General features: G+C 41.0%; 1 protein-coding gene across 1 annotated transcript; it reads right to left on the bottom strand.

Moving 5' to 3' along the window:
- Positions 1 to 3862: 3862 nt before the first annotated feature.
- eif3c (eukaryotic translation initiation factor 3, subunit C) lies at positions 3863 to 12364 on the bottom strand. The gene is made up of 23 exons (XM_033612017.2): positions 12207 to 12364; positions 11226 to 11343; positions 11074 to 11139; positions 10802 to 10991; positions 10498 to 10623; positions 10140 to 10191; positions 9808 to 9932; positions 9557 to 9690; positions 9201 to 9354; positions 8922 to 9025; positions 8651 to 8792; positions 8363 to 8488; positions 7724 to 7817; positions 7331 to 7518; positions 6825 to 7049; positions 6547 to 6738; positions 6166 to 6337; positions 5918 to 6077; positions 5662 to 5727; positions 5276 to 5363; positions 4954 to 5119; positions 4724 to 4765; positions 3863 to 4294 (listed from the first exon to the last, which is right to left on the bottom strand). Exons 2-23 carry the CDS (start codon positions 11321 to 11323, stop codon positions 4212 to 4214), a joined length of 2793 nt encoding a protein of 930 aa, XP_033467908.1. The 5' UTR covers positions 11324 to 11343; positions 12207 to 12364; the 3' UTR covers positions 3863 to 4211.
- Between the last annotated feature and the right edge of the window lie 68 nt (positions 12365 to 12432).

The following is a 12432-nucleotide window of genomic DNA, read 5'->3' as shown; positions in this document are numbered from 1 at the left end:
ACCACATTTACAGCAATATTTGTTAACTTAGAAATGTATTAAATAGTTAAATCTAAATATTAAATGTGGCACCTAAATGTTAAATGTTAAATCTAAATATTAAATCTAAATCTAAATGTTAAATCTATATGCTAAATATAAATATAAATATAAATGTTAAATATAAATGCTAAATATAAATGCTAAATATAAATATAAATATTAAATCTAAATCTAAATCTAAATGTTAAATCTAAATGCTGAATCTAAATGTTAAATGTTAAATCTAAATGTTCTGGGTGAAACTAAATATTTAGCTAATATGCAAATTCACACTGCCGGTCACCGGAAGTACCAAAATAAAAGCTCTAGATGGTCAGACTGTGTTTATAGAATCAAATAACGAATTAAAACCAACTTATCGGGGGAAATGGACACTTGAACATACATTAGCGTGATAATAGCTACCTAAAATAACAAGAAACATGTTTGGAGAAATTTTATTTGACATGTACTTTGAGTTGTGAGTGTCCCTTCAGAGGGACTAACAACCTAAGCTAAGCTAACAACCGTTAGCTTTTAGCACCGTTAGCAGTGTCTGTAATGACCCATTAACTCTTAAACGGTCCGTGAAAAAAATATTTTTTTCCAGCGAACAACTCAAAGTACATATCAAATAAAATTTCTCCAAACACGTTTCTTGTTATTTTAGGTAGTTATTATCACGCTAATGTATGTTCAAGTGTCCATTTCCCCCGATAAGTTGGTTTTAATTTGTTATTTGATTCTATAAATACAGTCTGACCATCTCGAGCTTTTATTTTGGTACTTCCGGTGACTGGCAGTGTGAATTTGCATATTAGCTAAATATTTAGTTTCACCCAGAACATTTAGATTTAACATTTAACATTTAGATTTAGCATTTAGATTTAGATTTAATATTTCAATTTAACATTTATATTTATATTTAGCATTTAGATTTAACATTTAGATTTAGCATTTAGATTTAGATTTAATATTTAGATTTAACATTTAACATTTAGGTGCCACATTTAATATTTAGATTTAACTATTTAATATATTTCTAAGTTAACAAATATTGCTGTAAATGTGGTAAAAGGTGACGTTAAAAAATTCATAATACTTTTTTAAACATTGTTTGAAGCTAAATGTGGCAAAATGTTATGTTATTTTCAGCGTGAGCCACTTTACAAACGGCACCCCATAGTGCAAGGCCCTGTTTGTTTCAGTTTAATCAAACTCAAGTTTGTTTGCCTAAGTGCGGTTCCTTTGGGCAGGTGCACACCAAAACAACCAGACTAAGACCTTCTTGAAGAGGTGGTCTCGGTCCGGTTACAGTCAAACTCTGGTGCGGTTTGTTTGTGGTGAGATTGTGTTCCGACCTCGATCTGAACCAACTGCAATCACATGACACATTGTTTGGGTTAAACATGAGCATGTTACAGTCCTGGAGGATTATTAATGTGCACCTCCTCCTGTACTGCCTTAATATGCACATTCAGCACATCCAATGCATCAAAACATTGTTTTCTAGCTGGAGCCGCATCTCGTTTTCAAACTGTATGGTTTGACTAAAATGAACAATAGCAGCAACATAGTCCACGATGACCAGCGCTAAAATCAACCTGCGTAGTTGTCCCTCCATTGTGACATTAGAAAGTGTCACATTTATCTTGCAAGTGTACTCTTCTTCAACAGTTTTTTTTTTACTTCCTGGATTTTTCCCACATGGAAATTCTGACCAATCAAGAGCATATTTCTTGCGCAGGGCATTTGATCTGGTTTGCTTGCAAATGCTGCCGTGAGAACATGAATCAACTCTAGGCAATTTTAAAACTTAGCAACAAAATTAGTCCCTGATTCAGACCAAAGCAGGACAACTCTAGGTCTAAAAGCACCCTAAAATTAGATGGCAGCCATTGTCTTAAAATCAGGGAAAAAGCTCTTCTGTGTAGCAGAAAGGCATTCAGTCAGTTATCTATGCAATAACAAACACACCAAACCATCAAAGCTGTTCTTGATGACTAATTAGTAACAAGAACATGACAGTGGAGGTGATACAGTGACTGAGTCTAATGTTTGCTGGTTACTCTTCGCCAGAGTCTCATGGATGTTTGGCTGACCTATTTACATTTTACCTTGTGGGGGTGGGATGAGTGACACTCTCACACATTTGTACAGAAAGAAGAACTTGTTCAAACGAGGAAAATTCCATGGCATTTGGAGTATAATAATAAGCCTTTGATAATATGTGGCTCACACCAATGCCTTTTGGCTTAAAACCTGCAACAGGGTGTTGGCAGCTCAGAGAGAATTTGGGTTATTGCCATGTGTAGGTTTAGGTTTCCTCATCCTCAACTCTCACACCATATTTATGCTCTGCAATTAATACATTTTGGTCATAACACAAAGACACACTCCAGTTTTTTCCTTTTGAAATTGCCTAAAAATCTGGGGCAGTATTCCCAAAGCTTCCTGATACAAAGAGTTGCTCCTTGTGATGAAATAGTGACATTTTCTTCTAATCTCTCCTTAAAGTTAAGACTAGATCCTAAATCACTCCTATGGTAGGATTCCTTACTAAAAAAAAATTAAGCTAGGGTAGGATCTCTGAGAGTATTCTCAGAATGTTTGTGAATACAGCCACAGTTCCTTAAGTTTGTAGCTTCATTAAAGTTCTGAGAAATATGAAAGAAAATCAGGGGCCAGATGAAAATCAGGGGCCAGATTCACAAACATTCCGAGAACACTCAGAGCTTCAAACTTAGCCCAAAGTTCTCAGAGCAACTCTGAGCAAGGAAGGGACAGAAACCTTGACCTTAGTGAGGAGGTGCGGATGATAAAACATTGAACAGATGTGATTGGTTGTCACTTACAAGCCCCTTTGTGAACCTGCCAGGTGTGGACACCCAGTGGAAATTAAATGAACTGCAAAATGTGAAAGTGTTGTCATTGTCAGTTTGATCACTATGCTGATGGAAGGTTTCGACAGACTCAAGTCATCACTGCTACACTGTTTTTATAGAGTTGGGTGGGAAATGTGTGCATACCCCTAATAACATCAACCACACATACTATTCCTGCAGGATCAAATCTGTAGCATTTTATTTACCGTCATCCAGTGTATTGAGAATATTTATCTAACCTCTTTGTGTTTCCGTTTTCTCCTCTGATTAAGAAATTCTGAAGTCTCTTAAAAGTCCTCCTCCCTGCTCCTTACAGTTTTTCAACTTTGAAGCTACTTTTAAGGTCTAAGATGCTCTGTGATTAATTTCTTCCTTTACCAGGACCTAGCCTTAACTTTGTATTTTGTCACTAGGAGGAACTCTTTGTACCAGGAAGCTTTGTGAATGCGGCCCCAGGATGTCGCTCCAGAGAGCAGTATTTAATGTAAAGAGAGAACCAGACACATTTACCTTATGGAGGACGAGACCCTTCTGTTTTCAGCAACTTAATTTTTCTTGTAAATTTATCAGTCCATCAACACACAAACTCTGCCCAAAGAACATAAACAGTCAATGGGTAGGTTAAAATGCACACTTGTATTCCACTGTAGTTCAGATCTGACAATATTCTGAATATGATACAGATCAGCATATTTTGGATATTATGAAAGGCTTCGAGATCAAAAGGCTTTTGGATACACACAAATATTGTAACACAAAACTTTTCAATAAGGAATGATGATAAACGATAAATGATAAAAAATTGAATATATTGCGCACGTAAATTTAGTCAGTGAAACCAAAGGTGATGATTATTGCTGACAGGAGGAGGTTGGGTTTACCTTATTGATTTAGTTTCATGCTTTGATGTCTTCTTTAAACGGATTTACACTAAAACAAAGCAGTCAAAAATGCGGTTTCATTCTTGTCACTGTTTATTTAAGTACAAGTCAACAATACTTGACCCGTCTGTCACCTGACCGCACTGCCACAAGCCAGCCACACTGCAATGCCTTCATTATACAATCCTCTATTAGCAATAATAACCTTAAAAACTCTTCACGTTAGTACAAAGGAGCTGGCCATACTGAAAAACCAAACTATACCGTAGCAGTGCAGTTCAGCTGTTTCAGGATCAGCTGAAAGCTGTTTTGAGTCAACTAACGGACAACAGCACACAACCAAGTGTCAAGCACAGAAACCAAGGTTGTTGTTATGGAATGAAGACTAGTTAGGTGGAGATGCTGAAATCCAAACGTTCCAAGCTCAGTAATTGTTTTGGTGGTTCTGATTTCTGTAGCCGCCTCGCTGGTAGCCTCCCTTATTCTGCTGGTAACCACCTTTCTGATCTGTGAACATGGAGAGGGAATGATTATCTTCAGGCAGCCACATAATCAGATGACAAAAAGCAAATCACTTCAACTCACACTGTTATTGTTTAAACACAATTTCAAAGACACCGTCAGAACTGCTGTTGGATGGTCAAATAGCTTTGAATCACTTTTCAGTGTAGCCGTTCTGAACAGGTATGAACAGGTATAAACACCATGAATTTGCTCTGTTGGGGCAAAACCCGACCCTCATCCTTAATCTAACATTTTAATGCATTACAAGTTAGTTACTGATTAAATGCAAACAAACTCAGTCAGCAACGTGGTTAAAAGGAGCAATGAATCAACAGTACACAGCCTCTGCAGAGGATTAGAGGCATGTTGGGAAGGTCATGGGGTCCAAACATTTTTATATCCAAAGTGCAACCTCAGTGTGGCTTCACATACCTCTGTTGTAAGATTTGTTCTGTTGGTAGCCACCTTTCTGATCTGTAATGCATGAAACAACCAATTATTATTGTTTATAAAACCGCACTGTACAACTTTTATTAGCAAAAATAGCATGACAAATGTTCCCGGAAGTTTACAAGGTAAAGTACTGGTACCATTTGGGAAGAACAACAAGCAAACACACATGGTATATATGGCATACGGTGAAGTGTGTTGTCCAAACCCACCTCTGTTGAAGTAGCCTCCATAGACGCCTTGTTTGAGGTCGAAGACGCGCTCGTTATTCTCCACCAAGCTGCCCAGTTTCTCAGCCAGCTGCAGTGCCATGTTCTGCAGGGAGGTGGGCTCTGTGCGGTGCATCACCACCGTCTGTGTGGGTTGGTCGAGCGACGCCTGTTGGCAAGAGGACAGAAAATATTAAGAACTCTTTCACTAAAAGAAAAATAAAATTTGTGCATGTGAAGATGTACTGGAAATCCCATTATGGACGTTCTATTGCATCCATACTGATAAAAATTTACTCCAAAAGAACAAAGACATAAAACCCACCATCAGCTCCTCGTTGATGATCATCTTGCTGATGATGCTGTGAACTGTGGCTATCTCCAACTCAAACATCTCAGATAGTGTCCCCATGCTGGAGGACAGATACAAAAAATTAAAACACTAGTATTTCCCCAATAAAAAAATGTGGTAATGCAACAGAATCGAGCCTGCTATCCACAAGGCAGCCTGTTCAGTTCATTACACACACTTAACAGATCTGCAGTTTAGGTACATGTCCATACGGGTTATGTACCAGTTCTAAAGGAAGTAACCCACAAGTGTTTGGTGGAAACAGGGCTTAGGTGGACACAAACTGAGGCTTCATACTTCATACTGTTCTACACAAACCAACGCTTTAGTTGTGTCTGACACTTGCATCTTGTTCTTACCTGATGGAGTCATAAACACTGCTGTACGTGAACAGATAAGTCCTCAGTGACTCCTCTTGGATCTTCCTATTAAAAGGAAACAACCAGGAAATTCAGAAAAAAACAAATTACGCAGGGCAGAACGATGAATTCGTATTTGTAAATTATAACTGAATTGCCAGAGTAAATCATTATGGCGTGATCCGAAGCTTAATGAGACTAAATAATGATCAATTGGAAATAAATTAACTGATGGATAAGAATAGTTTGTGCTAACCTGACGAGCATCTCTCGTACTCGCTGCGTCTCAGGAAACAGGTCCCAGACCTTACTGTTCATCTTCTCATTGATGATGAATGAGTGGCAGGTACGCCAGTCTCCCATCTTCATGGCCTTGCTGGCTGCCACCACGTGCTCCCTCATGCTCTCTGGGGGTCCTGGAAGACAAAAAGAGCTTGAGTTATCCTCTCAGGGTTCTCTATGGCTAAAACATGCTGGTGTTAGGAGTCATGAGAGGTCAGGTACCCAGCAGTGGCTGTCTCTCTCCCACTCTGAGCTGGTGATGGAACTGCTTGCTGATCATCCTGCGGCGGGCATCAAACTCGTGGGCGGCCATGTAGGGGATTTCCAGCAGCATGGCGGACACCAGGTACACACACTCCAGCAGCTCCAGGTTGATGTGCATGTGGAATGGCACCTGTTGGAAAGGTCAAAGCAATGTTAAGATAATGTTGCAAGGCTCCGTACAACCTGACATCAAGTCTGTACTTAAAGTGCTTCGCTGACACATAAGCTCTATAACATCAGATTCTTAAGTTCAGCAATGCCAGATTTCACCCAGCAGGTTTCCAACAAATAAAACTAACATGACTTTAGACATGACTTTACTGCTAATATTGGACTTACTTGTCTCCTCTTTTCAATCTTCTCCTGCTCTGCGTTCCTCTCCTGCATGTTCCTCATGAGCAGACCCTGACCCAGGAGCTCCTTGGCACGGCCAGAGGACTGGATGTCCAATAGGGCGTTGTGGGCATCTTTAATCATGCCCTGCCTGAATGCGCAAATGCCAAGCTGGACCATGGTTCTGTTGTACAGGATCTAGATCAGAGAGAGGAAATAGGTTCTTAGACGCAAAGCTACACAAGAGAACAACGATGCAGCCTTGATGAATACCGTCTGCCTACCTGTACAGGGGGGTCAGCATGCTGGATGTTGTCCTGCAGGTGGCTCATCAGCATCAGGTCGCGAGCCTGGTACCAGCGTGAATGCAGAGCGTGGTGGTAGATGTGACAGAGGATAGCGCAGGTACGGATACGGTCGGTGCGATCCTTGGCGTAGATGAACTTGCAGAGACGGTCCATGATCACGGCACTGTCCTCCCCCTCACTCTCCTCCTGGTCCTGCTCGGACTAAATAGAATAAAAACAGAAACACAATTCAGCACGTCACACACTCAGCTCAGCTCATCGCAACACACTGTTTACATATCAAACACACTCACATCCAGACCCACTTCCACTTTATACCCCACTGTGATTTTTCGTCATTTAGGTCGTTAAAGTACTCTTGTCATTTAAAAAACATAACTTGTCATGTCTATCAGGAACACACACTCAGGTCTCTTTCTCACTAATATAGTGAGGTGTATTTCTCTCTCACACAGGGTCTACCCCTTCTGTGCTTCTCTCACCTTGGACTCTCCCTGCAGGCCCAGGCTGCGCCGGTGAGCCTTGTAGTCAAACTTGTAGTAGGTGTGCATGATTCTGCGAAGGTAGATGCGGCAAATCTCCTCCGTGCTGCCCTTGTTCTCCATGTATTCGAGGAGCCTGTCGATGATGCCACAAACGTGGCCCTCGTCTTTCAGATTGTCGACATATTCTGGAGGAAGAGTGGAGAAGAAAGCAGTGAGCTACTACAAGCTACTAAGAAGAGCCGTTTGAAAACCAAAAATGATACAGCAACACACTTCAGGGATTCCTGCTATAGCATGATTTTCCAGTGCTAAGTGATTTACTTTCACATCTAAAATGACAATACTCAAAATTAAAAATAATGCTCAAGTCTCTTTTCTGATTTAGCTCACCTTGTGAGTGGGGGTCAGTGTTCTGCATGATCTTGGTAAACTCTTCATCCATCCTCTCCACAAGCGTTAAGATGCATCCACGCACCCTGAATGGCTGACAAACACAAAGCATGTAGTTTTTGCAGAAAGTAACAACAACATTTTCATGTAAGATGACATACAAATGATGATGCTTCCACACATTTAGGGCTGGGTGGTATGACCTAAAATTCACATCATGGTATAAATTGAATCCCTTCACGGTAACGGTATATATCGCGGTATAAATTTAAGAGTAAAAGTTATAATAGAAGTGTTTCTGAATGAGTTTTGTAGTCCCGTAGCAAAGCTAAATTGATTAAAAAAACAAAACACAACAACAACAAAAGCAAAGATATAATGTATTTTTTAGAGCATTTATTGTGCAGAATGCAGATCTCAAAACTCAAAATTGCCATTTCTATAAAGACATGCCCCTAAATCCTACACACTGGGCCTTTAAAATAATGACACGTCCAGTAATAAACAACACAGATCATACATACACAGACAACAACATGGTTAGTGTGACTCAGTTTTGGGATGGTCTACACATCAACCAGGACCTGCTGCCAACCAAAAATAGCAGAAATGTAACGAGTGAAAAGAGAAGATAGATACCTGGTCTGAAGCGATCAGACTCTCACTGTCCTCTGCGATGTTCTCCCCGATGAAGATGTTGTTGTTTTCAAAGAGGATGTCCAGCAGCTCGTCGATACAGTCCAGGCACTTCTTCCACATATCAGGCTGGAGGAAAACAAATTTAATTTGAAACATCAACACATAAACATGCATACTGAGTATTTGGTTATTTATTTTCTTCAAATTCTCTATATTAATTGTGGAACTTTTCCAGGCACAAACTCTGAATAAAAGAAATTGTGACATTAAGAAAAAAGTGGCTCCCACCTTCATGAAGGCTGCCAGGTTGGGGTTGTAGTCATACAGGGAGGCAATGATGTTGAACTTAATCTTGACCATGATGCCTTGGCCCAGGTTATTCTCAGCAGCGATGTTTGCCAGAGCATGAAGCAGTTCAATCTGGGCAGCTCTGTCAGAGAGAGAAGAAAGAGGGGAGTTTAAAAATTGCATTAATTTAATGATAAGCAATGAATGCTATTTTTTTTTAAATTATGAATAATGTGTGCGTTCATGTCTTTAGTAAATGGTACAGTGTTACCTGTCAGTGCCCTTTTTGCCTCTTGCTTGCAGAATCTCATTCAGTTTCTTCACCACCACTGGTACGTTGATCTCTGTGCCTTTGGCAAACATTTTGGGCTTTTCCTGGGAGACAGAAGAACATAGATTCACTGTGACAAAGACAAATCAATGTTCTGTTCCTGTGCTAAAATACATAGTATGGCATTGAGGCAAAGACAATATGAATGAGTGCACCATCTTGTTTGAGCAGCAGCAATCATGATAACACCACATGACAAAGTTTTGCTCTCTTCTTTACCTTGACCATCGGGGCGCCTCCCTTCACCTTCTCCCAGCCTCCCTCAACCTCCTCTCCTCCCTCCTCCTCAGCCTCCTCCTCTAGCCGCTCTTTCTTCTTGGGCTTCTTCTTCTTTCCAAGCTTCTTTTCGCTGGATTTTTCAGCCCCCTGGGTCCTGAGGATGGACACACAGTGTGGGTGGTAAGTATATGTGACTTGACGGTATCCAAAAAGATGCTTACACACATCATATTCTGTCCAACGGTAAAAAACCCCAATGTATTTGAGATACAACGGACAGAGAAGATGAAAAAAAAATTTCTTTTAATAATTTTTTCCGTTGTAAACAAAAACAAAAAATGTGGAGACAGACTCACTTCTTGAGGAAGACCACAGCCAGGGAGGCACTCTTTCCCTCCCCCTCATCTGAGCTCTCACTGCCACTGTCCACAGAGTCTGAGCCCCAGTCTTCATCATCGTCGTCATCATCACTACTAGAGGACGATTCATCCTGTCAAGGGAGAACAAGTCCAACACATTACCTCACATTAGAATTGGGTCTTTTGCAGCAGGTTTCTCCTTTTTCTCTCTGTAGTGCGTTCTTATAAAAAGCATGCTCGCTTCTTACCCCAGATCCTTTGGCAGACTTGAGGAACTTGCTGGCCTCTGGGGGAGCCTCTGGCTTTTTCTTTAAGAAGGCCTTGGCAGACACTCCATCGTCGCCCGCCTCTCCCTCGCTATCAGAAGATGAGGCTAGTAGGACAAAAATTAGGGTGAATTTTAGTGATGATGCTCGGACTTATTAAATATAACCAGTTTGCCTATGATCTTACTTTCCCCCCCCTAATGTTGGAAGAGCATTAAGTACAGAATGTAAAAAAACCCTGCTATGTTGCACTCCATACATTTGACAGAAATCTTGTAATTTAGCATAAAAACATGCATATGTAGCAAGCTTACCAGATTCCTCTGCCTCCTTCTCCTCCTCTTCATCCGCAGATTCTTGTGGGTTCTAACAGAGAGAGAAGACACTGAGATTTATTTTTTCAACTTCGTTTATCCAGGCTGCCTCCTGATCCACTTTCAGTTACACACATTCACACAAGTCAGCTGCCCAGTACAGCCACAGACTGATCTGGTGGCCACTGAGCAGCTCGAATGACACCTATGTTGTGGTAATGCAGAATAGGCAACAGACACATTAAAACAGCCTCCCGCCTCTGACTTTGATCCACAGGTGTAGCTAATATTGCTGAACCAGCAAAGTTTCTGTATGTTTTAAAGCATAGGACCACTGAGAGAGAATTTCCTCGTTTACCTCCTTGTATGCAGCGATTTCTGTTTCATAATCTCTGTTGTATTTGCGGATCTTCTGACGCAGCGTACTGAGGGCTTTTGCGTTGTTTTTGTTCATCTTCTTCTTGCCCTCTTTGTCCTCCCAAAGCTGGAAAGAAAATATTATGAGTTATTTCTATTGCACTGGAGGAGCAGGGACTGGGACATTATGTAGGACTGCCTTAACCAAGGTTAATGTATATTGCTTCCTGTGGGCAAAACCATACATATTGTTACATTACACAGTTAGTATTTTTAGAGTTGTAGTTAAACTTTGAGCTACTGACCTGGTTCAGGTAGTCCTCCAGGTCGGCCAGAAGACGGATATAGAAAGGGGGAACACCCTCTTTGTCCACTATAGTCTTGCTTTTGAGGAAGGCTCGACATAACTGCTCAAACTCCTCCAAACATTTGGCCATGTCACGAATTTTCATAGCATTGCGGATGGTCTTGATGAGGTTGGTCAGCTCCTCAAACCTGAGATATAAGAATGAAAACATTCAATACAATACCCTGTGTGACCTGTACAGTTTTTAACATATGAAGATACCACACCAACCTTTTGTCTTTGGCGCTGCGCACCACTCTCTTAGTGTCCTCCTCGTCATCACTGAGAAGCAACGACCTGTGAAAACATCAAGCATGTGTGACATTACTACAAAGTGTAGCAATAGAGTCCCGATGACAGGATTTATTTTAAGTTATACTGACTGCTTGAAAGTTGCTCCGGGTGCTTTAGGGGTGATCTCATCAGCGGATGAGGACTCCTCTGACTCGCTGTCAGACCCGGTGGCAAAGAAACGAGACATTGTTGAAGGAAGCTGTCAATCTGTGAAGACAACATGAGAAAGGTATTAAAGACATTACAACTGATCTGTTTACATCTGTGCTATATGAAATGTGTTGCAGAAAAACAACCTAGCTTCCCATCTTTACACAGATCTGAAAACTCAATTAAGAGAACCTCCCACTGAGCAGATGAGTTTTCAGTTTACTGTCATTGCTATGTGACAATATTGCTATCACACAACTGATGAGGAAAACAATGTATCTCAAGTGGGTAATGGAATTGAAGTGTTTGGGCAAGCTAACTATTGTTTAGCTAGCCAACGTTAGCTTATCTGTTTCTACGCAACAACTAACTTTAGTCAATTTGAAGCTAATGTTGGCTCGGGTTGCTTCCTAATGCGGCTGCAGTGTTCACTTGAGAAACTTTAAGACATAATGTTAACATTTTCAAGGTTACTTTAACACAATTCGTGACTAGAGTTACAATTTTCCAGATAAAGTCAGCGAGGCTGCATGCAGACACTGGTAAAGTTAGCAACCTGCGTCTGTCCGTGCTGTGCAACGACAACCTACGCTAGGCTAACGCTAGCTAGCTTTGACAGATGGGTTACGAAACACAACACCAGACTTTAGTTGCAGCAACAAGTCGAGCACAGTATGTTTTATTCAGAAGTTTCACAACGTAAAAAATACTGTAGCCTATTAAGTAGCACGCTAACGTCTATTTGTATCTGACAATTCAATGCGAAACCGTAACAACCCTAACGTGGCGCGAGGTTGTTGCTAAGCTAACGCTAACACCAGCCGGGAGAGCGCACGGGGCCTCCCCGCATGTGTAGCCGTTAATACACCAAAGCGAAGAATATTCACGCATAGTTTACTCAAATGTTGGCACAGACTCACCTACGTCCTTGTGAAAGTTATCCTGTGGTGTGTCTGTCCTCTTTGAACTGTTATAAAATCCAGTTTTGCTGTACAGCGGCCACAAATAAAGGCGTGCGACAGCCTTGCCGGGCACTTGCGTCAGGAAAGGAAGTCAGTTGTAGATCTACAGAACACTGGATGGTCCACTGACAGTGTACTGCACATCTACAGCCACACTACAGCTACAGGCCCCGGGTTATGACGC

Source organism: Epinephelus lanceolatus, chromosome 21 (assembly GCF_041903045.1).
Source record: "Epinephelus lanceolatus isolate andai-2023 chromosome 21, ASM4190304v1, whole genome shotgun sequence".
Lineage (NCBI taxonomy): Eukaryota > Metazoa > Chordata > Actinopteri > Perciformes > Serranidae > Epinephelus > Epinephelus lanceolatus.
This window is presented reverse-complemented; position numbering and strand designations above follow the sequence as displayed.

What these genes read in the sequence shown, in the direction of transcription:
- eif3c (XM_033612017.2), bottom strand. Translation starts at nt 11,323, where the DNA reads ATGTCTCGTTTCTTTGCCACCGGGTCTGACAGCGAGTCAGAGGAGTCC. An exon ending in GCTGTGGTCTTCCTCAAGAA is followed by an intron (nt 9,355 to 9,556) that starts GTGAGTCTGTCT and finishes GTCCATCCTCAG; the next exon opens with GACCCAGGGGGCTGAAAAAT. An exon ending in AGATTGAAAAGAGGAGACAA is followed by an intron (nt 6,338 to 6,546) that starts GTAAGTCCAATA and finishes CCTTTCCAACAG; the next exon opens with GTGCCATTCCACATGCACAT.